The 27,500-nt window shown below is 37.0% G+C and overlaps 2 protein-coding genes across 6 annotated transcripts in view; both read right to left on the bottom strand.

Moving 5' to 3' along the window:
- The window catches only part of LOC132142207 (kelch-like protein 2), a 12,851-nt gene extending 1,315 nt beyond the window's left edge, over window positions 1–11,536 (bottom strand). Inside the window, exons 1-12 of the mRNA XM_059551886.1 lie at window positions 11,393–11,536; window positions 10,692–10,817; window positions 9,900–10,006; window positions 9,145–9,266; window positions 7,666–7,828; window positions 4,878–4,987; window positions 3,705–3,821; window positions 3,477–3,626; window positions 2,243–2,360; window positions 1,261–1,458; window positions 989–1,090; window positions 1–49 (exon numbers count right to left, since the gene is read on the bottom strand). The exon at window positions 1–49 is cut by the window's left edge and continues 80 nt beyond it. Of these exons, the coding sequence (XP_059407869.1) occupies window positions 1–49; window positions 989–1,090; window positions 1,261–1,458; window positions 2,243–2,360; window positions 3,477–3,626; window positions 3,705–3,821; window positions 4,878–4,987; window positions 7,666–7,828; window positions 9,145–9,266; window positions 9,900–10,006; window positions 10,692–10,817; window positions 11,393–11,409 (1,379 nt within the window). The 5' untranslated portion in view covers window positions 11,410–11,536. The remainder of the gene's footprint in view (window positions 50–988; window positions 1,091–1,260; window positions 1,459–2,242; window positions 2,361–3,476; window positions 3,627–3,704; window positions 3,822–4,877; window positions 4,988–7,665; window positions 7,829–9,144; window positions 9,267–9,899; window positions 10,007–10,691; window positions 10,818–11,392) is intronic.
- A 1,189-nt stretch (window positions 11,537–12,725) lies between these two features.
- The window catches only part of LOC132142205 (rap guanine nucleotide exchange factor 2-like), a 37,213-nt gene continuing 22,438 nt past the window's right edge, over window positions 12,726–27,500 (bottom strand). The window contains exons 19-30 of one of the 5 annotated variants that reach the window (XM_059551881.1): window positions 26,556–26,570; window positions 24,607–24,847; window positions 24,148–24,531; window positions 19,645–19,856; window positions 19,427–19,550; window positions 18,940–18,963; window positions 18,008–18,225; window positions 16,326–16,454; window positions 16,107–16,244; window positions 14,667–14,826; window positions 14,053–14,579; window positions 12,726–13,709 (exon numbers count right to left, since the gene is read on the bottom strand). In XM_059551881.1, coding sequence (XP_059407864.1) covers window positions 13,684–13,709; window positions 14,053–14,579; window positions 14,667–14,826; window positions 16,107–16,244; window positions 16,326–16,454; window positions 18,008–18,225; window positions 18,940–18,963; window positions 19,427–19,550; window positions 19,645–19,856; window positions 24,148–24,531; window positions 24,607–24,847; window positions 26,556–26,570 — 2,198 coding nt within the window. In that variant the 3' untranslated portion in view covers window positions 12,726–13,683. The remainder of the gene's footprint in view (window positions 13,710–14,052; window positions 14,580–14,666; window positions 14,827–16,106; window positions 16,245–16,325; window positions 16,455–18,007; window positions 18,226–18,939; window positions 18,964–19,426; window positions 19,551–19,644; window positions 19,857–24,147; window positions 24,532–24,606; window positions 24,848–26,555; window positions 26,571–27,500) is intronic. The other 4 variants (XM_059551885.1, XM_059551883.1, XM_059551882.1 and 1 more) reach the window with 4 other exon arrangements.

Genomic DNA, 27,500 nt, shown 5'->3' with positions numbered 1-27,500 from the left:
AAACACTGACGAGTTGCTCCATCATACCCTCCCACTGCATAAAGCAGACCTACAGGAAACAGTTTGATATCAGTTGAAATCAGCTGTTTGATATAAAAAAAAAATATATATATACATATATATATATATATATATATATATATATATATATATATATATATATATATATATATATAAATAATTTTTAAAATATTTTAGAATAAAAAAATATGAACAATTAATAAAAATAAATAAATATTATGATAACTACAAAGCTATCATTATAAAGCTAAAGTTCATGTAATGTTTCATTTTCAATCACAAATTTAAATGTATAAAAATACAAATTTTATGTGTTTAATAATATATTAATAATGTACACCTAAAACTAACAGTTTGGGTTGGTAAGATGTTTTATTATTATTCTTTTTTAAATGTATTATGCACACCAAAGATGCACTCATTTGATCAAAAATACAGTAAAACCATAATATTGTGAAATATGATCACAATTTAAAATAAATGTTTTCAAATGTATTTTCTTCCTGTGATGTGCAGCTGAATTTTCAGCATCATTCCTCCAGTCTTCAGTGTCACATGATCTTCAGAAATCATTCTGATATGCTGCTCAAGAAACATTTCTGATTATAAACAGTTGAGCTGCTTCATATTTTTGTGGAATCTCTGACACATTCTTCTTCAGGATTCTTCGAGAATAAAAAGTTTAAAAGAACTGCATTTTTTTCAATTATATAATTATCCTTATTATATTAATATAGCTTTACAATGTAAGCACTAAGCAGAATCCAAACAAAATATACAAATACACTAATATGCCAATGTTCTTCTTAATGTAATTTTGTACAATACATAATGGGGTTTCTTGTCTGAAGACCCTTTGTTTAGGCCATTTTTTTTAAACTCATTAGTATCAGAATGCAAACAAAAGCAGAACAGTCATGTATGTCTCTTGGCTGTGGCTGTTCATATATAGATGGCAGTCACAAACCTCCAACAACGCCGACTCCAACACTGCTGCGCCGCGTGTTCATGGGACTGACATGGAACCACTCATTGGCCTTAGCGTTATATACCTCTACAGTAGCTAAACCTGCAAACCAACATCATCATCATCATCATATTAGTCACAAACGTGGATGTTCATCATCTCAGTCTGATGATCGCTGTAACCATATCCAGCATATCAGTAAACAAATGCTGCAGCAACATCATAAAAGCATATGTGATGCAAGATAAATGAGTTTATAGTGCTTGTATTACCTGTGCTCCCATCGAAGCCCCCAACAGCATAAAGCAGTCCGTTGAGGACAGTGGACCCTAGAGTTGACCTCCGGTCCTGCATGCTGCTGACACAACACCACTCATCTCTGATCGGGTCGTACGCGTCCACCGTCCTCACTCGCAACGACCCATTAAACCCTCCGACAGCATACACAACACCACCCACGTACACCACACCTACACATACACAAAAACATTCTTTTTGTAAACTTTATCTTTCAAACTTACGATATTAAGAAGCAGAATCATCACATCATTTTCAGAATCATTTTTGTATCAGCTGTTGAGTAAACAAGTATTGTATCTGTATTGGGGCAAGTTGTCACATGTCTTTTATCATTTATTATCTACAAAACAATGGTTCATTTGTTATTTTGTATTTCATAATTGTGCTGAAATAGATAATGTCACAACAGCATGTCTAAAATTTAATAATGGCGGTTTTCACTATAAGAACTTTTCCCATTTAAAGTCACAATATACACTACTGTTCAAAAGTCGGAAGCTGGTAAGGTCTTTTTTAATGTTGTGAAAGCTGCTTTTTTTGATTAAAAATACGGTAAAAACTGTAATACTGTGAAATACAAAGCTGTATTTTCAGCATCATTACTCCAGTCTCCAGTGTCACATGATCTTCAGAAATCATTCTGAAATGCTGATTTGCTGCTCAAGAAGCATTTCTGATTTTTATCAGTGTTGGAAACACTTAATATGTTTGTTGAGACTGAGCCTTTATTTAATAGCAGGACTCTCTTATCAATATAATGTGGAACTTTAGGTCAATTTAATGCATTTTTGATGGATAAATGTTTCAATTGCTATTAAAAGCAAATCTCTTGTGTTTAATGAACTCTATCTTTTTTGCAGGAACAGTAATTTCAGTAAGCGGTCAAGTCAGTGCTGGAGGGATGAAGTGAAGTAAGCTGGAGAGCTGCTGAATGTGAGATCATGTGAGTGATACCTGCTCGACAGCGTCTGGAGGGCAATTCTGCCACTTGAAACCATCTCTCCTCCTCAAAATCATAGCACTCCACACTGCGGATGGCTTTTGGAGCCTGTCCCCCCACCACCATCATCACCTTAAACACACACACACACACACACACACACACACGGGAAAACCTTCCAATCAAACACCTCTAGAACACTGGCTCGCAAACCTTTTTTTTTTTTAAATGCTGTTTTAATTATCCCTTTAAAACGTGCCATGCATATAGAAAAACGTGCCATGTTTTCTTGATTTGTTTTTTTTTATTAAAAGAAAATTTAAAAAAAGTTTAAATATAATAACTCTAGAAATGTAATGTGTAAACTACATTGTGAATGTGAAAATAATAGAGTATATAAAAATTTTTAAATTGTAAACATTATACATTCATAAACTGAATGCACTTTTGGTAGAGCAGTCATTTTAGTATTAATTATATGCTATTATACTTTTTTTTTTATTGTGATTAAGTTTTTAATATTTATTTGAATTATTTGTTTATTTTTCGCACCTTTAGCGCACACGGGTAAAAAAAATTAAATCTAGATTTAATTATTTTGTTAATGCGTTTTATAACATGTGCCATGTTTTTAGAAACATTGTTTGCATTAATACATTTTTAACTATGCATTTTTTTAAACATTTTAAATATAATAACCCATGTCATAATCGAGTAAAATGAATGTAGCATATATACTTTTCATAAACAGCATGCCTTTTTTGGGGAGCTGTGTAATTTTAGTATCATTTATATGCTTTACATATATATACTTTTTTATTAATAAACTGAATGTTTTTTTTATTATTATTAATATAACAGTTGTTGAAGAGGTGAATTAAAATGTTTTATTTTAAATAATTTAGCCCTCAGTTTCCTGAGAGCCCTTGTTGAGAAACAATGACCTAAAACTTTTCCTACGGTTTCTTCAGGCAGATTTATTTAATATAAGCGTCACTATCAATTAGAATATTTATAACTATTTTAACAAATCATATTGTACAAATCATATTGACATGGTATCAAACTGGTTAAAACCTGATAAAAAATTCAATTACCAGTCTTAATATCAAACATATTGACTAAATTAAATCAGAGTCGTGGACCAGATGTTCAGATATGACAAGAGTTTGTACAGAACACATTCCCTGACTTCTGCACTTCACAGAAGTGAATGAATAACTAAAAATGCCTATAATGAAGACTGACCTTAGGGTAGCTGACAGGTGTTCTCACTCTAGTGCGGATGGTCTTCATCATGGAGCGCTGCTCGGCCGGCAGAAGGTGGAACTTCATGGCTTCAATTAGGTAGTCTTTACAGGCACTGCTGTTCTTCACTAAACTTTCCTCTTCCACCCTCTATGTACACACACATGAAATTAAGTTACAATTAAAGAACATCAAAGCACATATTGACTAACACACACACACACACACCTGTACGAGGTATTCTCTGGAAAGAAGGGGCAAGCGAACATATTCCATCAGATGAGCCATGTGTTCCTGACGCACATCTGTGTCATGTGTGACCCACGCTATGACCGCTTCAAACACCTGTGAACACACACACAGGGAGAACTGATACACCTCTCATCTCATTCAATCAGCGTGAGATACACGTGTCAGCAACACAGAGACAGTGTGCATGTGACCACATCGCATTTGTAGCATAATTACTAATGCATCCTGGACAATATCAAAGCACCGCCCACTCATCTGTCAATCATCCGCTGCACAGACAAATGACTAGGCATCCACAATAAATGTTCATGTTCGTCTCATGTTTTTCCTTTTTAAACTATAATTTTTTTTAATAAGTTTAAATATCATTTTAGAAATATATCGTTTCGAAAAACATAATCTGAAGTAACTATCAAGTAAAAATCAATATCATATTTCCTTACACCCTGAATCCATATCTTTTACTACAAATTTATAAATTTGTATGATGTCTTTGGGGAGCAGTGTTATTTAATAATTATTTATATGCTATTATAGTTTTTATTAATGTTAAAAAAAAATTAAACATTTTCTGTTTTCATTTTAATTTTAGTTTACTTTTTAGTAATTTTGTTGTTTTTTATTCTATTAAGTTACACGCTTTTGTCATTTTTATTAGCGTTTGTTTTTTTTAAATATATTTTTTACATATTACTTTTTTTTTTAATATACTTTTTATGTTAAATTCACAAATTTCCATTATTTTTACATTCAGCTGTAGTTTTTATTTATTTCCAGGTAGTAATTTTAGTGCTTCAACTACATTCAAAAATGTATTTCAAGAAGCTACCAATTTAGGTATTTAAGAAAATCTAAAATTGATATTTTATCTTATTTCAGCTTTATTTCAATTAACAAAAATAGATTCAGTTTCTGGATTAGTTAATTAAATTTTCAAAACTTTTAAGAGAATTATAGACCTTGACAAACAGTCATTAAAGTCTGCAGGGCTCCTCTACAGGATTTTATTTAAATTAGCATTTGGTCAAATTTGAATGCATGTAGTCAAGAAATGAAACGCATTCTCCCTAAAATCTGATCCTGGAGATGTTTCAGAGATGCGTGTCAGTACAGGATGAAATCAGAGCTCTGTCATGGCTGTGATCAAACCTTTTCTTCTGATGCAATGGTCAGTTTGTCGCTTGCTATGAGGCTGCACACCTGCTCCATGCCCAGATTGAGAAACTCCTCACTCTGCACAACCTCTGAGAAGTGTTGCTCTGTGAGTGGGAAAGAGATCGAGATACATTAGGACTTGCGTTTACTGACCTAATAAACTCCTTTGGAGTCAAGCGAAATGTCACCGGGCCCACTCATCATTTTAATCATACACTAGATTTAATTATATCGCATGGACTCGATCTTACTGCTATAGATATCGTACCTCAAAGTGATGATGTTACAGACCATTTCCTTGTATCGTGCATGCTGCGTATCACTGATATTAACTATATGTCTCAGCGTTACCGTCTGGGCAGAACTATTGTTCCAGCCACCAAAGACAGATTCGCAAATAACCTGCCTGATCTATCTCAACTGCTATTTGTACCCAAAAATACACATGAATTAGACGAAATTACTGACAACATGGACACTATTTTCTCTAATACATTAGAAGCTGTTGCCCCATCAAATTGAAAAAGGTTAGAGAAAAACTTACTGTGCCATGGTATAAAAGTAATACTCACTCTCTCAAGAAAGTAACTCGTAGTCTTGAACGCAAATGGAGAAAAACTAACTTGGAAGTTTTTAGAATTGCATGAAAATACAGTATGTCCAGCTATAGACAGGCTCTAAAAACTGCTAGAGCAGAGCATATACACAAACTCATTGAAAATAACCAAAACAATCCAAGGTTTTTATTTAGCACAGTGGCTAAATTAACAAATGACCAGACGCCACCTGATTCAAATATTCCACCAACATTAAATAGTAATGACTTTATGAATTTCTTCACTGATAAAATAGATAACATTAGAAATACAATAGCGAATGTAGATTCTACAGCGTCTAACACTTCAGTTTCATCCATCGCACCCAAAGATAAACTGCAGTGCTTTACAAATATAGGACAGGAAGAGCTAAGTAAACTTATCACTGTATCTAAACCAACAACATGTTTATTAGATCCTGTACCCACTAAATTACTAAAAGAGCTGTTACCTGTAGCCGAAGAACCGCTTCTCAATATCATTAACTCGTCGTTATCTTTAGGTCACGTCCCAAAACCATTCAAGCTGGCGGTTATTAAGCCTCTTATTAAGAAACCAAAACTAGATCCTAGTGTACTGGCAAATTATAGGCCTATTTCAAATCTTCCATATATGTCTAAAATTTTAGTCTGCTCAATAAAGCACCTTCCTGCATAAAAATGATCTGTATGAAGAATTTCAGTCATGTTTTAGGACCCCCGATAGCACAGAAACTGCACTTGTTAAAATTACAAATGACCTGCTCCTTGCGTCAGATCAAGGCTGCATCTCATTTCTAGTCTTACTTGATCTTAGTGCTGCGTTCGACACCATAGATCATGACATACTCATAGATCGATTACAAAACTATACAGGTATTCAAGGGCAGGCTCTAAGATGGTTTAGATCCTACCTGTCCGATCGCTACCATTTTGTTTACTTAAATGGGATGTCATCTCATTTATCATCAGTAAAATATGGAGTGCCACAAGGATCCGTCCTAGGTCCCCTTCTATTTTCAATAGACATGTTGCCCCTTGGTAATATTATTAGAAAATACGGAATTAGCTTCCACTGTTATGCTGATGATACTCAGCTATATATCTCAACGAGACCAAATGAAACTTCCCAATTATCTAAGCTAACAGAGTGTGTTAAAAATGTAAAAGATTGGATGACAAATAATTTTTTTCTCCAATTAAATTCAGATAAGACAGAGATATTAATTATTGGACCAAAAAACACTACACAGAATCTTGTAGATTACAATCTGCAACTAGATGGATGTACTGTTACTTCCTCTACAGTCAGAAATCTGGGTTATATTAGACAGCAATTTGTCTTTTGAAAATCATATTTCCAACGTTACAAAAACTGCATTCTTCCATCTTAGAAACATTGCCAAGCAACGAAACATGTTATCGGTTTCTGATGCAGAAAAGCTAGTTCATGCATTTATGACCTCTAGACTGTACTATTGTAATGCACTTCTAGGTGGTTGTCCTGCTTCGTCAATAAACAAGCTACAGGTAGTCCAAAATGCAGCAGCTAGAGTCCTTACGAGGTCAAGAAAATATGATCATATTACCCCAATTTTACAGTCTCTGCACTGGCTACCTATTAAGTTCCGTATCAGTTACAAATTATCATTACTTACCTATAAGGCCCTAAATGGTTTAGCTCCTGCGTACCTAACTAGCCTTCTACCACGCTACAACCCATCACGCACCCTAAGGTCACAAAACGCTGGACTTTTGGTAGTTCCTAGGATCCAGAACACCCGAGAAGAGATGATGCTGACCCTCAGAGATCCCCAGATGATGCTAACCTTGAATCAACAAACAGAACTAACAATTATTGCTACATGTGTGACTGCATCATATAATAACTATTAATTAATAATATTGATAATTCATCGTCTAGCTGACTACGTCTTGTATTATTATTATTTTTTTTTTTTTTTCTAAAATCCTGTCAAACGTGCACAAATTACTAGCTACTACTAAATATTCTAGAAACATAATTTTCTGTAAAGTTGCTTTGTAACGATTTGTATTGTAAAAAGCGCTATACAAATAAACTTGAATTGAATTGAATTGAATCACACAGAGTTACGGACACGCATCTGATCAGAAACAGCACTATTGTGACTATCGTGTGTGTGTGAATTTCATGCTTGAGTTTCTCTTTCATGGAAGGACACATACCAGCGTACGTGTTGGCGAGATTGAGCAGCTCCGTGCAGGCGTGCAAATCAGCGAAGGCGCAGATACCGAGGCAGTTGGTTGGGTGAAGTTGAGTTATGAGAAACTCGCAGCAGGCCTTTTTAACTTCCTGTAGCTGCAGCAGACCAGCGGCAGGCAAGAGCACCTAAACACACACACACACACACACACACACCCACGCACCCACGCAGAGAAAAGACCTCAAAAGAGCCCTTCGAGAAATTTGTCTGTTTTATTTTTCCTTTTCCTGGCAAGAATTTTACATGCATTAAGGATTTTTTTTAATGTTCCTAAACTGTTTAAAACATAAAAAAAAAATGTTTTAACCATTTTTTTCTCATTGAACATCCTGTTTCACTCAAAAAAAAACATATGTTTACATACATAAAATGCAAATGTCGTTTCTTGACTTTAAGGAAGATGTTTTTTTAACCCTCTGGTGGTGTTTGGTCATTTTGGACAGATTTGTTTTTTTTTTTTTCTTGCTAATTGAACGCACTCGCACGCACACGCACACACACACACACACACACACACACACACACACACACACACACACACACACACACACACACACACACACACACACACACTATGGACAGGATTTGAAAAGATTAAATGCTCCTGAAAAAATGGTCACACTTGTATTGTTTCCGGTCAAAGGTGAATTTCCTCTAGTAGAAACATTTGGTGCTCAACCTAAAATTTGTTTAGATTTATTATATAGATATTGATTTTCTTGATGTTTTAGAGTAGAAAGTGTTTTGGTAAATAGATATTTCATACACATTTTTAAAATAGTATTTATATGCATTTTTCATAATAATTAATTGAAACTTCTATAACTTTTTTTTTCCACTTCAGCAGTAATATGCCTAGTGTTTTATCTAAAAAGAGACCAAACTTAAGTCTGTGCCCCAAAGCATTCAAGATTTGGGACAGTTTAAGATGGAAATTTCATTTTAAAACTAGTTAACAGATCATAACTATGTCAGAAGTATTATATTTAGTACCATAAAAACTCCTAGAAATGCAAAATATCGAATAAAAAACAATATCAAAATTAAATATAGCACATTCTTTTCTTAAAATAAAAAGGTCATTTTTGAACGCCACCTGAACACCGGAGGGTTAAGCATCTCACGTCACTAAATGTTGCATTAAGTTAAAAGTATATCAAGTTGAATTTCTTCTGGCAGTCATCTAGTCCAGAGTCAGTCTTACTGTTAAGCTTTGCATCAAAGTTTGAATTCCTAAAAAAAATGTGTCCTAATTTAAACACCCTCCGTCTAGTCAACTGTGCAGGCGCTACTGACACCCACCCACACAACACATGCACACACGCACACTTCCTGGACGTGATTTTCTGTGCTCTTTGGTAATACCAAAGAACATGACATAAAAAGAGCACAGATTGAGTCAACTGTGTTTAGGCCATGTTTTGATAGCACACACGGTTACCTGCACATTGTCCTCTGTTACTTGGATCTCAGCAGTGTAAACATAGTCGATCAGCATTCTCAGAGTCCAGCCGTCAATCTCTTTGATTCGAACCTTCTTCTGACGGCTCTCGGTCATCTCTCCTACAAACACAAATATTTCATGTTGAACATCATACAGTATAAACAATTTATTTATTTAAATAAAAAATAAATAAATAAATAAATAAATATATATTATATATTTACACACACACACACAACCACACACTAGTGGTCAAATGTTTGGGATCAGAAGGATTTTTAATATATTTTTACAGGAGTTTCTTCTGCACATCAAGGCGGAATTTATTTGATGAAAAATACAGGAAAAATGTAATATTGTGAAGTATTATGATGTAAAATAATGTTTTTTTATTTTAAAATACATTAAAATCTAATTTATTTCTGAGATGCAAAGCTGTATTTTCAGCATCATTCCTCCAGTCTTCAGTGTCACATGATCTTCAGAAATCATTTTAATATGCTGATTTATTATCAGCGCTGGACATTGTTGTGCTGCTTAATATTTTTTTGCAACCTGTGATACTTTTTTCAGGATTCTTTGAATAAAAAGTTAAAAAGAAGAGCATTTATTTAAAACAGATATATTTCCTAACAATATACACTACAGTTCAAAAGTTTGGGGTCAGTACATTTTTTTTTTTTTTTTTTTAAAGAAATTAAAACTTTTATTCAACAAGAATGTGTTAAATTTGTGAATGTGTGTGTCCTCACCTGTAAACATAGCGTGGAAGTACGGACACCCCGAAGCTAAGACGACTCGATGAGCAGCAATCTCCACATCCTCCGCGACGATGGTGACATCACACAACACACTCTGACTGCAGAGAGAAAACAGAAACATTGTCAAATATTAATACAATTTAAAAAGAAGATTTATTATTTTAACATATTAATAAATTAAAATTATATAATGTAATTTATTCTTTTGCTAAAAGCTGTATTTTCATCATTATTCCTCCAATCTTCAGTGTCACATGATCTTCAGAAATCGTTTTTTAATTGTTTATTAACAGTTGATGCTTCATATTTTGTGGAAAATGTGATTTTCTTTGATAAATAGAAAGTTTAGAAATAGAAAGTCTGTGGCAGCAGTATTAATATAACTAAGTTACAACAACAAATAACATTTTAACACACACTCCTCCAAAGAACAGTCATAATTCACTCAAAAAAGAAAATTCTGGCTTTGTTTTCTCATCCTCGTGTAATTCCAAAATTGTGTGAATTATTCTGTAGATTTTTCTGTTTTTTGGGATATTAGGCAGAATGGTTAACCTCAGTCACCACTCACTTTCATTGCATCTTTTTTTTTTTTTTATACAATAAAAGTGAATACTGGCGGAATGAGCTGTCATTCTGCCAACATCTTCCACAGATGAACCTAATGACAGAATTTTTATCTTTAGGTTAAGTATCTATTTAAGAGCACACACATAAAAAGCAGTGTTATTAAGAGGCACTGCATGAGTTCTACCAGTATCTCTCACACACACACACACACACCTGCGCAGTTCGTTCATGATCCTGAAGGCTTTCCTCATGTGACGTGGATTGATGGTGACCGCACTCTGTTTCTCACACACGTCATCCTTCATCTCCACAGCTTTATGATGGCAAAGCTTTGTGCATCTGAAACACACACACACACACACATTGGTATTAGTGATTACCCGAGAGACTCTCCACAGACGTAATGGTTTTTATACTGTACAAACGGTATTTTTTAATCACCCTACACATAAACCTACCCCTCACAGAAAACTTTGTGCATTTTTAGATAAAAAAAAAAAAACATGTTATATGTTTTTAGGCCTTTTGTATTTCAGGGACACAGGAAGTGTCCTCATAAACCACCTTCATATCGTTACACCTGTGTCATACTCATGTCATTATACAAAATTGTGTCCTTATAAACCACCCAAACCAGTGCAGTATCATTACACAAGAAGTGAACATATATGGCAATTATCAATCCTAAACATGTGACATAAAGAGTGTTGGAGGTGTGTGGACAAAGACAGAGAGATGTCATGTGATCTTATGGCTGAACAGATTTACTCTGTATTGACATTACAGTAGTGTGAACTCAATCTCTCTCTCTCTCGCTCTCTCTAACACACACACACACACACACACACACACACACACACACACACACACACACACACACACACACACACACACACACACAAACACACACTTACAGTGGATGTATTTCCATAGCGCTGGTTCTGTTCACATCAGTCTGCGTCTCTTCATCTCTGGTCGGACTCTGTCGTTTAAATCCCCGCTGTGTCCCGTCCGCCGAACCGAGCCGAGCCGAACCGAGTCCTGGTGTGCGGGTCCAGCTCCGCTAATGAAAAACAAAAAGTCAATCGGCCTCAAAAAACGCTGTCAGTGTAACTGAGGTGCCCGTATAATAAGCGACAGACAGGTCCGTTGTGTGGGTGAAGACAGGACACATCCAGAGGCTGAGACGCTACAGCTCACACGCACACACACAACAACAGCAGCAGTGAAGCAAAGGATGACTCTCCTTCGGGGAAACACAAACACACGCGCGTTCCTGCAGCGCCCCCTCCTGCTGGAAGACTGAACGACGAGTCAATGTCTTAAAGAGGAGGACATACTGTTTCTAATTCTTTCATTTGACTCATCATTATTATTATTATGCATTAGGATGAGTAAGATTTGTTTATTGGTTTTGATAGAAGTGTATTATACTCAGCAAGCCTGCATTTAATAATAATGATAAAAAACAGTAATAACAGAAACATTGCGAAATATTACATATTAAAATAACTGTTTTCTATTTTATACAATTTAAAATGTAATGTATTTCTGTGATGCAAAGCTGAATTTTCAGCATCATTACTCCAGTCTTCAGTGTCACATGATCTTCAGAAATCATTCTGAAATGCTGATTTGCTGCTCAAGAAACATTTCTGATTATAATTTGTATTTTTTGATTATCATTTATTTTTTTCAGTATAATAACAGCATTTATTTGAAATTAAAATAATCTTTAAAAAATGTCTGACCCTAATATTGTATTAAAAGAAAGTTATATACATAAAAAAAAACTTTTGTCAATAGCTTTATCAGTGCCACCCTCAAACCATATACTTAAAAAAAATAGTAATAATAAAAATATTAATGAAGGATAGATAGGAAAATGGTCACAGTTTTTACTTTTGTAATATTTCTCAATATTTTTGAAAATGTATTTCTGCATAGGGACATATGTTAAAGTCTTGATTACAAAAAAGCAAATGAAAAAAAACAACAACTATTAAACATCTCACTGTTATTGCAAAAAAAAAAAAAAAAACCTTGTTCATTAAACAAGTGTGACGTCACCAATTATAATATAGGGCATTAAATTTCAACTACCATGCATAAGATGTCCCAACACGCTCAACACTGGCAGAGAAGATCAAACTTGTTTGCCAATCAGAAAACATTGAGGAGGTTCATCTGAAATGCAACATTAATCAAGCATCCAAAGTAACAAAAATGGAGAAATGAGACATGAGATTTCTTTGCTACTGTTTATTTTCCCTCAGTCATTTGTTGGAGAATTGCGTCTAATAAACAGAATAGGTCTCTGAAATCTTTAACAAAATATAACCAATATTTACAATAGCTATATTAAAAATACAAAAGTAGCTACAGACTTTGCCGGTTGTCTTTGTAAAAGACGTAGAGATACATGTGATTCTTCTAGATCTGTCTGGGTAGAAACACAGGAGCTATAAGGGATACATTTGAGCTATCACAAAAGCACGACATTTTAAGCAAAATATACTGTTTACTGACCATTTCAACCACTTATCATCTACGTAACAACTATAATTTATATATTCTTGACTACAATCTCTTGCTTCTGAAAATGTGCGCAACAATTCATGATTTGTGCCATACACTGAAATAACTGAAGACAACGGTACTGACAGATAAAATTAAATAAAAATACAAAACATAAAATATTTTCAAACTGAAACTTGTGAGCACATCTGGAAAGTTTTAAGAACATGATCAGATAAGAAAAGGTATGTTGAGTAACATTAAACACTGATGTCAGCGCAGAGAAGACATCTGAGGTTGGTGAGAGGAGTCAGTCTTTTCTTTCGCTCTTCATCTCTTTCTGTGATTGATTTCAGCACTCCCTCTCACACACACAACACAGTTTCTGTAACACGTGATTAAAACTTCAAAATGGAATAATACTGTTTTCCTTGGTTTTGTAACACTGATTTTGCATCACGTGTAACAACTCTCATCTCTCTATGAGTTTGATTTTATTATGCAGTAGTCTATTTGAAGAACTTGTGTTAAAAGTGCCAACATTTTTCTCGTCTCCTCTCCTCTTTTACAGTGATCTCATGAAAGTCCAAGATGCATTGCTGTAGTTCAGTCCATGACCACGTTTACATATCAGCTGTCAAATGGATGTTGTCAAACTTTGGGACAGAGATATATGAAGGGTCTCTTATTAAACTGCAGATATTTGCTCGTTCTCTGTAGAGGAAAAAAGACAAAAAAAGACCTCAGCTTATTTCCAGAAAATTATTATTGTTAATATATTTAAACCAAAACTTAAATTAAAACCATAAAACACAAAACAATTGACATTACAATTTAAATTAAATAAATTTTTACTTTTAAAAATAAGCTAAAAATGATCTTGCCTTTAAAAAAAAATATTAAAAAAAACAATATACAATATACAATATACAGACTTACAGTGTATTTAACATGTGTTCCCTGGGAATCAAACCCACAACCTTTTGCGCTGCTGATGCAATGCTCTACCACTGAGCCACAGGAACACTTACTAATTTTTTTGTTATCAAATACTCACCATCAGGTTGTGGTCGTGCTGGTGACTGGCAGTGGTTGTATGCTGGCAGTCTACTGGATGGGTGTGGAGGAGGATCACATGACCTTTTAAGGAATCGAGATCTCTGCAGAGCCGCTGTGTAGTCTGGTGGGCGTCGCCCATGCGCATGACTGTGGCTGTCTGCCTCAGCCAATGACAGCGCAGTATAACCAGGTGGTGTGGGCGGCGGCTCTCTAAAACGGCCCTCTCTCCGACTCACAGCGTTCTTGTTTGTGTTTGGAGTCTCGTCTTTTCCACCTCTGCGTTTTATCGTTCCCGTGTCTCCTTCCAATTCATCGCCCCAGTGACCGGTGGGTGTGGTCATGTGACTCCGTCCCATCCCATCTGACAGCGTCTCCCAGCTGCGGTTGTCATAATAACCCACACGCTGTGGAATGCTCTGGATGTTGTCATGTGAACCACTGGAGCAGGACGTCCAGCTTCCACGGCCGCTGTCTGCTGCGTCCAGCGATGCACGGTCACACTGATCCTGAGTCAAGGAGTAGGATCTGAGAGAAAGAAATACAGAAATAAAGTACGAGACCAATTGTATTCACTTTGTTATATACTTTTTCTATGTATATAAAAGCCCTTACCCCAGGCTTATCTGATCGGGTTCACCCCTGCGCATGCTGAGTGGGTGTGTAAGCGTATGGGGTTGAGCGTGCGTGTGGTCATCAACCATGATGAGGTCAGAGGAGGAGGAGCTTAACAAACTCAACTTATCCGGTGCATCACTCACCACTAACCGTGGGCCTATGAGAAACACAAGTATAAATGACCAAACTATTAAATACTTCTGAAAATGTCTAACTCTTTAAAAATTTGAATAAGAATTAATTTTGAACTGATCTGATTCGTGATTAATTGGTTTTCAATTTCTAAAATTTCATTCAACAAATGTGTAAAAACACAAATGTAGTAAAGGGGTCATATTATGCTTCTTTAAACATCATTATTTTGTGTATTTGGTGTAACCTAATATGTTGACATGCTTTAATGTTCAAAAAACACATTATTTTTCAAATACTGTACATTATTGTAGATCCTCTATGCCCCGCCTCTCTCAAACGCATCATTTACTACAAAGTCCCTCCTTCCGACAAGCACAGTCTGCTCTGATTGGCCAACTGACTCAGTGCATTGTGATTGGCCGAACACCACAAGCACTGGTCGGAAATGTAACGCCCCTTTTCATAATCGCGAGCTTCAGCTTTCAAAATAAATGTAAAGACAGTTAATAATGTCCTTCATAATGCAAATATTTCCACATAGTGATGTAGATATGTGGGGCGTGTTTAAACCAGGCATTTTAGGGGGCGTGGCAAAGTCTTAACTTTGATAAAAAATATCTCTTTGGATTTGAGACTTTAGTCTTTGCAACTTTACAGATCTTCTTCATGCACCAAGAGCTTGTATCACTCCAAAGAGAAAGGAAAAATTTAAAATCGCATCTTATGACCCCTTTACAATACGCATTTCTTGGAAATTAAACATCACTCATTACAAAACACAAACAAACTCTATTATAAATATGCATGTATAACGATTTCGTTTTGCATAATAATCAAATAAAATGAGATTACTTGTTAAATAATGCCATATTAAATTTGAGATACGATGATCATAAGTAAATCAATTTAAATAAAAAACATAAAAAAAAAATTAAAACTACATTACTGACATACTATAGATGCCCCAAACAGAATTTAACAATTTCATGTCAACATGATCAGCCGATATTAACTTGGTACAATATTTACATATTATATGCTAAGTTAACAAAAACGTCACCGACATACCATTTTAAAACAGACAATGCAGTTACCTTAAAACAGTAAACAGAAACGGCAATCACTGCATCAAAAACTCAACATTATTACACACAGATATCAATTTCAATATTAATTGATATTTAAGAAACAACTTGGATTAATACGGTTAAGGTTAGGTTACATTCGGGTTTAGAACCTAGTTTGTATAGTAAAAACAGAGTGCTACCCAATATTCTTCAATTAGACATGATCAGTAGATACCTTTTCTAGGTGTGCTGCGAGGTGAGGTGCGTGGAGAGGAGAGCAGAGACCGGCTGTCCTCAGGCGGCTTTCGGTGTCTATCCCGCCCCTCTTCTGAGAGAGACAAGATCTTATGGAGAGACTGAGGAGACTGGGCACCTACAGACATAAAAACCTCATCTCACTACAAACAAGACTTATGAGTCACCAGCAGATCATTCGGAAAGGTATAGCTCTTACCAAATGGCGGTAACTCTTTGCCAAGAGATTTCCTGCGTCCATGATTTCCATTTGTTTGCTGTGGAGTGGTGCTTCTCTGACCGACAGGAGATACATCCACTCGCTTCCTCTCGCCAGAGTTCTTCAGCACTGAAACCACAAGTCAACACATTCAACTATAACCATTATGTGTAACAATGAACTAAATAAATGCAAAGAGTAACACAACGTAACAAAAATGGGTGGTTCTTTTGTAATTCTGTGTTGCTAATTCTTATTATATTATTTTAATGTAGCATCAATATTTTGGAGAATCCTTCAATCAGGTAAATCTTTAGAACTTCTATTATTAATTAAGGGTGCAGGATAAATATCGGCCGATAATTAATGCAGATCTCGGCTGTAAAGCCGGTTCTCTGATCAGCGGTAAATTCCATCAGGTGCATGATTTCACATAGAGCAGCTGTTACTACACACAGCCATTGATAAATGATTAGAGAACTGGCTTTATTGATGAGATGCGTATTAATTATCGGCCGATATTTATCGTGGACGAAACAATGGTTTAGTTAAGTTAAGTTGTTGTACTATTTTTGCGTGTTGTTTTAAATATTTTGCGAGGATGGAAGAATTATAGAAGTTTCTTTATCCACTTTTTTCCTCAACATGGATGTTTGCCTATGGGTGAGATATCCGCTTTCATTAGCACTATAGGTAATTAACGAGGAAAATAACAACGTGCAGTACGTTGTAAACGGTAAAACTGTTTGCAGTACAAACCAGTGTGTTCTTAATTAAGATAACAGATTTAAATAATATGATAGGACACATCAATTGTCAATATCAAACAGCAAAACAAACTGTTTTGTACATCTAAAAATAGCTGGACACAAATGAGACCTAGACCCATGGAATTTACAAATGGCGGCACCCATTTTTGTGTCAGGAAAAAGGTGGATAAAACAGATAGTTCCGGTCCTGGATTCTGATTGGCTGAGCCACATCTGAAGCTATTTTAAGTTTTTAAATTACTCTACAAACATACACCTTTGTTTACGTTTGTGTGTTGATCGGCAACCACTTTGTTGCAACCACAACTGATTCTGAGGAACTACATTGTTTGGTGGAAGAATACTGTTTTATAAAAGCAATAAGCCCTGTGCAGCCATGGTTTACAGTGAATTTATAACAACGCCCCTTAGCTGTTATAAATTCACTGTAAACGACAGCTTCTTGGGACTTATTGCTTTAGTGACATTCTGTAATATTCTAGTGCTTTCCGGAACATTCCAGAGCATTGTGGGACAAAATTCATACAACGGACACTTCTGAAGTTTTGGACAACTTACTTTTAGGTCAAACTGTTATTTACTCAGTATTATGTATTACATGTGCCATGTAATTTTTATGCACGAGTAATACCAGATAAGCTTGTTTAAGTTTTTTTTTTTACATTTTTTTTCATGATATACAAAATATGTGGCCGTGATACTTTGTACTGAGCATGTCATACTTCATAAAGAAACAATAAAATAGTAAAACTTGGAACAGTATTGTTTCCTAGGGAAATCTCAAGATGGCAAATGAGAACCTAAAAAGACAACTAGCCATTGATAATCAAATGCTATTGATGTTATCACATTTCAATCAATGAAAATAAAAAGGCAAGGTGAGAGTCTTCTACAAATGTGTGTGTGACTCACTGGAGCTGTTGGCAGGCTCACACTGCAGAGAGAGTTTGTGGAGCTTGTCCTCATCACTCTCGTGTGTGTGTGTGTCCAGGTACTGCCGAACGCGTCTGCTCATCATCTCCACCTCGTACAGCTTCTTAGTGCTGAGAAAAGAGCTCCGCCTCCCCTTCCTCTTCCCGCCCATCGTTCCGATGTCAGAGAGAGAAGAGCTGCTCACCTGACTTAGAGACCTAGTACACACATCAGAACGAAAGAAACCGTGAACCCTTAAGGCAACAGGTCATTGTTGAACAAGTTCGCAGGACAACTATGTAAAATCAGAATTATGCTGGGGAACTAACATAGCCACTTTTAACATGCAGAAAGAAAGGAATTGAGATGAGTGACTGTTTAAGACATCTACAAGATAATGAACTAATCTACGTTTCTGGAAAGTAGAGATCAGAAATCAGGTACTCATTCTGCAACTTAGCAGTCAGCTAATAAAACAACAAATCAAATTATTTACCAAGGTTTTGGTAAACTATTATTATATATATTTTTATTTTTTTTATTGCCAACCACTGTGCTGGCAGAACTGCCTATTCTTTAATACCCCATTTTATGCATATAATTTTTATAATTTTCATTTTTTTATTCAAGCTGCAGATGTGTTCATTTTTTTTTTTTATATTGAAGTTTTCATTAATGCAAATTACTCTATGCCTGTTCCTTCTTTAGCAAACACACATTTATCCAACCATGTAGAAAACATTCATAACAACTATTCATGCCTTTCTAGAAGACGACAATGAGAATTTAGGAGAAGGAAGTCAAAGATGTGATTTCACTTACGCTGTGCAACTTAAACAACTTCGACTACCAAAGGAAATGTTAGTGTGGTTTAGTACATGACAGTTAACGGAAAAAGTGAAAGAGAGAAAGACAGTAGCAGACCCACTTACCCAAGACTTCTCCACTTTTTCTTCCTAAAACAGAGAGCCACGAAGAGCCAAAGAACAAGAAAATTAAGAGACTGAGTAAGAGACAAAAACACACTAGTGCTTAGATAGTGAAGCCCACAGAGCAAAACAAGAAGTCCAGTAAGACACCAAGCACACAAATGACTGAGAGCAGAAACTCAACAGCGATGGATACACACCACACTGTGCAAGAGACTAGCTTGCTTTCAGTTCAATAAAGAAAATGCATTATGCATGTATATTATGTCACTGTGTGGAGCACTATTTGTGATGCATGCACTTGCCCGTGTAGTGCATTTCGAATTGGCCACTAATAAGGTTGCATTTCCTGTACAGGCAGTGACGCAGTAAGAGTAAGTTAAGCTTGTGTGACTGTGTAACTATGCTTTTATCTCAAGGTTTTATTGATGTTGTCAGTTCATGTGTATGAAATATATTTGCTGAATTATTTTACACTTTGTAGGTGTACCTGGTCTTAAAAAGCAATGCAGGGTCCATGGTGATGGAAGCCATTCGAACCACGTGTCTGATCTCTCGTGCAATCATCCTCAGCTTCTCAAAATTCACCAGACCGTCCACCTTGGAGTTGTTCCCTATAAGCACACGCACGTTTAACAGATTCCTATTTCACTTTCAAACCAAATGTAAAATTATGAGGCAACAAGGACAGAGAAAGGGGCAAGTCACCCTCGTGGAGGAAAGTGAGGTCTTTCTTAATGACAGGAAACAGAGGGATGACGGGTGGCTGCAAGTTGTGTTTGTTGAGGAGGTTGCGGTATTTGGCCATGTTGCGAGAAGGGTCAAAAACGTCTTGTAATTCTGCCAAAAGCTTCTCATATTTTCCAGGCAACCGTTCCCATGTGGATCGCAGCCGAGAGACAGGTGCTAGATTGAACCCACTGCAAAAGAGATGCATTTAGGAGACCACATAGTGAAGAGAAAAGGACAATTCCAAGCATTAACAGGAACAAACTTGACAAATTATGCAAGGAACAAAAGCACATTGTCATGTTTGTATGGTGAGAAGCACACATTTAAAAAGGATTACATCCCTATTTCCACAACAATTATTATTATTATTATCAACAACATTATTATTATTGGTGTGTAAATGGTCTTGACGATGTAAACTAAAGCCCCAGCAATAATAATAATAATAATAATAATAATAATAATAATAATAATAATAATAATAATACATCCAAACAATATAATTGGCATCACAACACTACTTTGCATCATACCATGAAACAATTTTTATAATACATAAAATTTATTAATAATGGATAATTATTTAATATTTTATTGTAATATTATATATATATATATATATATATACAGCGACAGATGAGGCGACACATCGGCTGGGTCTCCTTGGTCGCATCAAATGGCAGCAGCAAATCAAGAAACCGATAAAGCTAGGGCGTTCCCCCTAGGCGACGCGCGTCATCTACACCCGGATGGTGTGAGAAATGGACGAGGGCTACCTGCTCAAGGACGGGGCAGGCTAAAGAAGAGAGTCCACCGAATCCGATTAGCCACACTTAACATCGGAACCCTCACTGGCCGTAGCCGTGAATTGGCTGATACTCTCAAGACCAGACGCATCGACATCGCGTGTATCCAAGAGACCAAGTGGAAAGGGAGCAAGGCAAGAGACATTGGAGAAGGGTACAAACTCATCTATCATGGTGTCACGTCGAGCCGAAATGGAGTTGGCGTGGTCGTCTGTCAACAACTACGAGACAGCATTGTCGAAGTCGAAAACATCTCTGACCGCCTAATCTCGATTAAGATTGTTTCCGGCCCAACCACCCTCAGAGTCATCTCATGCTACGCCCCTCAAGTCGGCTGCACCGAGCAAGAGAAGGATGAGTTTTGGGAAACCCTCGGTGCTCACCTACAGATAATCACCACAGACGAACACATCCTGGTCGGAAGAGACCTAAATGGCCATGTTGGCGAAGATTGTGGAGGATATGACCAAGTCCATGGAGGACAGGGGCTAGGTACACGCAACGACGAGGGAGCCCGCATCTTGGATTGCGCCGAAGCCCATGACCTCGTCGTCGTCAACACCTTCTTCAAAAAGAGATCGAGCCACCTGGCCACCTACACCAGTGGCGGCCACAGAACCCAGATTGACTACTGGATGATCCGACGCGGTGACCTGAAATTGGCGCTCGACGCCAAGGTGATCCCCTCAGAGAATATCGGCCCCCAACACCGGCCACTCGTCCTCGACTTCCAACTTAATCTGCAGCGACAACCCAGACCGAGAATCACTGGGCCTGAGCGGGTCAAGTGGTGGAAATTGAACAAACAAAAGCAGCAGCTTGAGATGGCCCTCCAAGCACTGGATATCAATTTCGACCAATCAGTTGAAAAAATCTGGGACGATATCTCCTCCAGCATTGGTGATGCTGCCACCGGTGCCCTTGGCTCGACGAAGCCAGGACGGCGATTTATGGACAAGCAAGTCTGGTGGTGGAGTGAGGACGTCCAAGAGGCAATCAAGGCAAAGAAACTGGCGTTCATGACCTGGCACCGCACACGGCTGGATGATGATTTCCAACACTATCGGGCACTTAAATCAGCCGCAAAACGGGCAGTGGCCAAGGCGAAAGCCGTGCACTATGACGATCTATACGAGAGGCTAGGCACACCTGAGGGAGAAAAGATGATTTACCGCATTGCTAACTCCCGCCACCAAGCGACCCAAGCCATTGGTCGAGTCATGCACATCAAGAACGCCGATGGGCAAGCCCTGCGAGACCCGTGTGCCATACTCACCCGCTGGAGCGAGTACTTCGCAGCCATCTCAAATGAAGAGTTCCCGCATCCGCCTATCCACAGCCTGGATCCCACCCTTGGACCTGTACCGCCAGTCACCATCTCTGAAGTCACGAAGGCCGTGAAGAGGATGAAGAATGGCAAAGCCACCGGCCCAGACGACATTCCTGCTGAAGCCTGGAAGTTGATGGGGCACAGAGGAGCCGAGGTCCTTTCCACCTTATTCAACAAGATCATTATTGAGGGCAAAGTCCCACACGCTTGGACGATCAGTACCACGGTGCCGATCTGGAAGGGCAAGGGGGACGTTGCTGAATGTAAGAACTATCGGCCGATTCGACTCCTATCCCACTCCATGAAGATTTTTGAACGCATCCTGGACAGCCGCCTCCGCAGCATTATTAAAATCAGCCAAAATCAATGCGGCTTCGTCAAAGGACAAGGGACCACAGACGCCATCCACGCTGCCCGCCTACTGATGGAAAAACACCGGGAAAAGAACAAGCCAGTCCGCATGGTCTTTCTGGATCTGGAGAAGGCTTTCGACCGCATTCCCCATGACCTCATCTGGGCCTCCCTCCGACGTCACCACGTACCCGAAACCTACATCAGCTGGGTGCAACTCTTATACCAAGACGTCAGGAGCGTGGTTCGATGCACAGCTGGGATATCACCTCCTTTTAACATCAATGTAGGAGTCCACCAAGGATCGGCTCTTTCGCCCTTGCTTTTCATCACATGCATGGACACAGTGACACAGGACCTCCAGACGCCCCATCCATGGTCCTTACTCTATGCTGATGATGTGTTCCTTGCCGACAGGGAGCGGCAAGACCTCCAAGACCAAGGGCAGCAGTGGAAAGATCGCCTGGATGCAAATGGCTTGCGACTCAACCTCACAAAGACGGAGTACCTGGAGTGTGGCCCCCAGACTGATGGTAGCATTTGCATTGACGGAACGGATTTAAAGAAAGTTCAACACTTCAAGTATCTCGGATCAATACTCTCATCGAACGGTGACACCCTCCCAGATGTCCGCGCACGTGTGAGTGCCGCCTGGTCAAAGTGGCGCCAAGTCACGGGAGTGCTATACGATCGCCGAATGCCCATCCGCCTAAAGTCCAAAATCTATAAGATCATTGTACGCCCTGTATGGAGCTGAATGTTGGCCAGCGACTGCCAAACATGGCCAGCTTCTACACGCCATGGAAATGCGTATGCTCCGCTGGTCACTCGGGCTGACAAGGCTAGACCACGTCATGAACATCGACGTCAGGAAGCGGATGGGAATAGCGCCGATTACGGAGAAGATGCTTGAGGCTCGTCTTCGCTGGTACGGCCATGTAACACGCAGCCATGAGAATTCAGTGGCGAAGACAGCTATGCGCCTTGACCCACCCGGTAACCGGCCACGTGGCCGCCCAAAGATGAGATGGATGGACCGGATCAAGCAAGATATGAAGGACGTGCAAGTCGCCCCGGAGGACACTACAGACCGGAATAAATGGAGAGCGGCCTGCCAAAAAGCGGACCCTGCACCTGCGCGGGACAAACGCTAGGACGAAGAAGAAGATATATATATATATATATATATATATATATAAACAATTAAATATTAATATTTTAAAATTTCCACATCAATAACATATGATAAGACAGTAACTATTATTTGTATTATTATTGGTGTGTAAATGGTCTTGACAATGTAAAATAAAGCCCCAGCAATAATTTTTATAATACATACATATCTATATATAAATAATTAATAATGATTTAATATTATTATTTATATATATTTATATATATATATATATATATATATATATATATATATATAAATAAATAATTAATAATGATTTAATATTATTATTTATTTATATATATATATATATATATATATATATACATAATTAAATATTAATATTTTTTATTTTTCACATCAATAACATATGATAAAACAGTAATTATTATTATTATTACAGTGTAAATAGCCTTGACAATGTAAACTTAAGCCCCAGCAATAATAATAATAATAATACATCCAAACAATCGCAACACTACTTGGCATCATACCATAAAATTTATTGTTATAATAAATAAATATTTAAATAAATAATTAATAATGATTTAATAGTATTAGTTTAATATTCATATTTAATTTGTTTTAAAATTAATTAATATAAATAATTTAAATTTTCCACATCAACAACAATAACATATAAGAAAACATTTATTATCATTATTATTATTATCTAAATGGGCATGGCAATGTAAACTGAAGCCCCAGCAATGATGATGCAGCCAAACAACACGACTGGAATCACAACACTACTTGGTGTTACACTGTGAAACATAATAAAGGAATCATGATAACACTAACAGACACACAAACTCTACCTGATTATGGCAAACATAGAGTTGAAGTTCTTGCAGTCACGGCAGTGAAGGGCAATCTTTATAAAGTGCTTGATGATCTTCACTCTTTTGGCCAGGTTGGCTTCCTGTACTACCTCTGTGGCGACCCAGAAGGTCTCCTGGTTCACAAGATCCTCAAAGTTGCGCAGGTTGGTGGGAGGCTCTTGTGGGCGGAGCTTGAAGAGGTCAGTGATGTAATCCGTTGGTTCAATGCCAGAGAAGCGCAGATAGTTGCGCGCTGACAGCTGATTGGCTATTTCCATAGAGCTCAAGGACAACAGAGGGACCACAGACTCCCGCTGCATCTCCTGGGCCTCCACATCTGAACACAGCGTCTCGGTCTCCATGTTGCTCTTCAGATAGTACCTGACAGAGAAGCAGATCTTCACGTATGAAACGAAGTCAAAAAATTAATTTCTTAAATTGAGCTCAAGACCAAACCTGGCACTCAGCTGTATCCTGTCGGCCAGTTTAGAGAGCTGATCAGGCAGCCGTCTCTGTTTGATTACTCCCTCCTGAGTGACTGACACCTCGCAGAGCGAATAGGCTTCAGGACTCGCCGTCAAGCCAAACTCTCGCATTGCCTGATTGGCTGCTTCTCTTGCTGTGGTGTCCTTATTGATCAGTAAGTAACGACTTTGCTGGTCCGCCTTGAAAACACGCAACACCTGGTCTTGCAATTCTATAGATGGAAAGACAAACAAACCATTAAATAACTGGATACTAGTAGTAAACCTCAATCAGAACTAGGATCCAAACATTCCTGCATCGCTCAGATTACATGCAACTTCTAGATATTCAAACATTAAAATGAAAAGAGATGAAAGGAACCCTAATAATAAAGACAGAGAGGTTAACCGGAGACCCAGATCAAGCAGACTGGCACTAATGAGTAATAAAATATGTACATCTAAAACCGTACAGTTGTACAGTGACATATACACTACCAATTAAACGTTTGGGATCAGAATGGTTTTTAATGTTTTTTACAGGAGTTTCTTCTGCTCATCAAGGCTGCTTTTATTTGATCAAAAAATATATTGTTCAGAAATCATTCTAATATGCTGATTTATTATCAGGGTTGAAACTGTTGTGCTACAATAGTTTTTTGGAACGTGTGATACTTTTTTCAGGATTCTTTGATGAATAAAATGTTAAAAAGAAGAGCATTTCTTTCAAATATAAATCTTTTCTAACAATATACACTACAGTTCAAAAGTTTGGGTTCAGTAAATTTTTATTCTTTCTTTCTATTTTTTTAATTTAAACTTTTATTCAGCAAGGATGTGTTGAATTGTTAAGGAGTGATAGCAAAGATTTATATTTATTAGAAATGATAAATGCTGTTCTTTTTACAGTTTTATTCATCAAAGAATCCTGAAAAAAATATTGCAATTTCAAAAAAAAAATATCTGGGAGCACAACTGTTGCCAGGACTGATAATTCTAATAATAAATCAGCATATTATAATGATTTCTTAAGGATCATGTGACACTTCATACTGAGTAATGGCTGATGGAAATTCAGCTTTGCATCACATAAATAAATAATATTTTAAAGGATATTGAAATAGAAACTATTATTTTATGTTTTAAAAAACATTTTGCAAGATTACGGTTTTCTTTCCTTTTTGTGATCAAATAAATGCAGCCTTGATGAGCATAAGAGACTTTTTTTTTTTTACTCTCATATTTGTATTACTCTATACTTAAACAACTACTTTAGAACTTGTAATGCATAATTGAAAATGATGAGAGGCAGTGTTTACTTTCAGAAATGGTAAGCATGAACAGAAGCAACATAAACGAAGTTAAATTACATAAAAAGACAAAGCAGGAAGAGTAGTGCATCAATCAAAGTTTGAAAAAGGCAAAGGTAATTGAACTACAGGACTTGGCCCAGTGGCATGTTTAGCAGATGGCACAAATTATATTAATCTACAGACAGGCCACTGAAATAAACTGGAAACAATGTAATAAAGCATTAGTCCCGCATCTTTAAATCTTGTTTAATCTGATGCAGGGAGTGAGTCAGGCTTGCCAAAACACAGTCTATTGGCAAAAACACCACGTTTAAACCCCTTTTTTACTTTCAAGAAAATGAGAACTTCCCATAAGTCTGATTCACATGGTGATGCCATCAGCGTGAAAACACTGCCACTGACTCAAGTTTACAAGAATGACTCATTTATGTACAAGAACAATACTATACAGAGCTGAAACAATCACCAGAAAAGAGAGAAAGAAAATCAGTCAACCAGATAAAACTAGACGGGCAATTACGAAAGACAGGTGTCTATGAAGAGGAACAGCTTTCTAGAGAGACGAGTGGAACTAGACGAGAGGTGTCTAAAAAGATGAGCAGAACCGCAGCAGAGCACAAATACTCACGAGTAAATCCAGGTGCTGCGAGCAAGCAGAGGGTTGTGGATCATTAGTACAAGGGCACAAATATAACAGAAGGAAAGCAGGAACACAAAAAGCAGCACAGAGAGAGAGAGAGAGAGAGAGAGAGAAGATTGCAGATTGCGCTGTGCACTCACAGAAAACAGGAACACAGAAGCTTGTTGTCAGCACTGCCCTGCACTTTTATTTATTTATTTATGTATTTATTTTTTGCTTTTTGATTTATACGATTGAAAGTAACAAATCTGACCTAACATAACACTTAATGACAGTCAGAGATATGACACCATGCACTTTTATTAATAAAATGGCCATTATATAGGGTCACCACTAGGGATATGCCAGTATCAAATTTTCCTGTTGTGATTAATTGCTCATGCTTTTATCACGGTAAATGATATTATCACGGTAATAAAATTTTGTTTAAAAAAGTGCTCAAAATATAGTATAATATAATATAATAGGTTAAATAACTTTTTTCTAATAACAAAAATAACTGAACATTTAAAAAAAATAAAACAATAAAGAAAAATATATAAAGTTAAAAGTTTTGCACAGATTAAAGTGCAAAAAAACTTTAAAGACCCATAGGTATCACTTTACAATCTCATTAGTTAACCATTAACATTCACAATAGCTACATTTGCTACAGAAGTTATTAATCTTTGTTAAAAAAAAAAATTCAAGTCATAGTTCATGTTAGCTCATTACATAATACAGCTGCAATTTTACATTTTAACAACGTGTTATTAAATATTGGAATACCTAAGATTAATGAATGTTCAGAAAAATTTATCATTGGCAGTTTATGTTAACCAATGAATGAACTAATGTTAAAAATGAAGCCCTGATGTAAAGTGTGAATTAACAATAAAAAATCTAAACATTTTCAAACTATATCTATGGCACGTTATAGTCCAGATTAAAATA

The sequence above is a fragment of the Carassius carassius genome, chromosome 6 (genome assembly GCF_963082965.1).
Source record: "Carassius carassius chromosome 6, fCarCar2.1, whole genome shotgun sequence".
Classification (NCBI taxonomy): Eukaryota; Metazoa; Chordata; class Actinopteri; order Cypriniformes; family Cyprinidae; genus Carassius; species Carassius carassius.
Note: the sequence above shows the minus strand (reverse complement) of the source record. Positions and strands in the feature narration are given on the sequence as shown.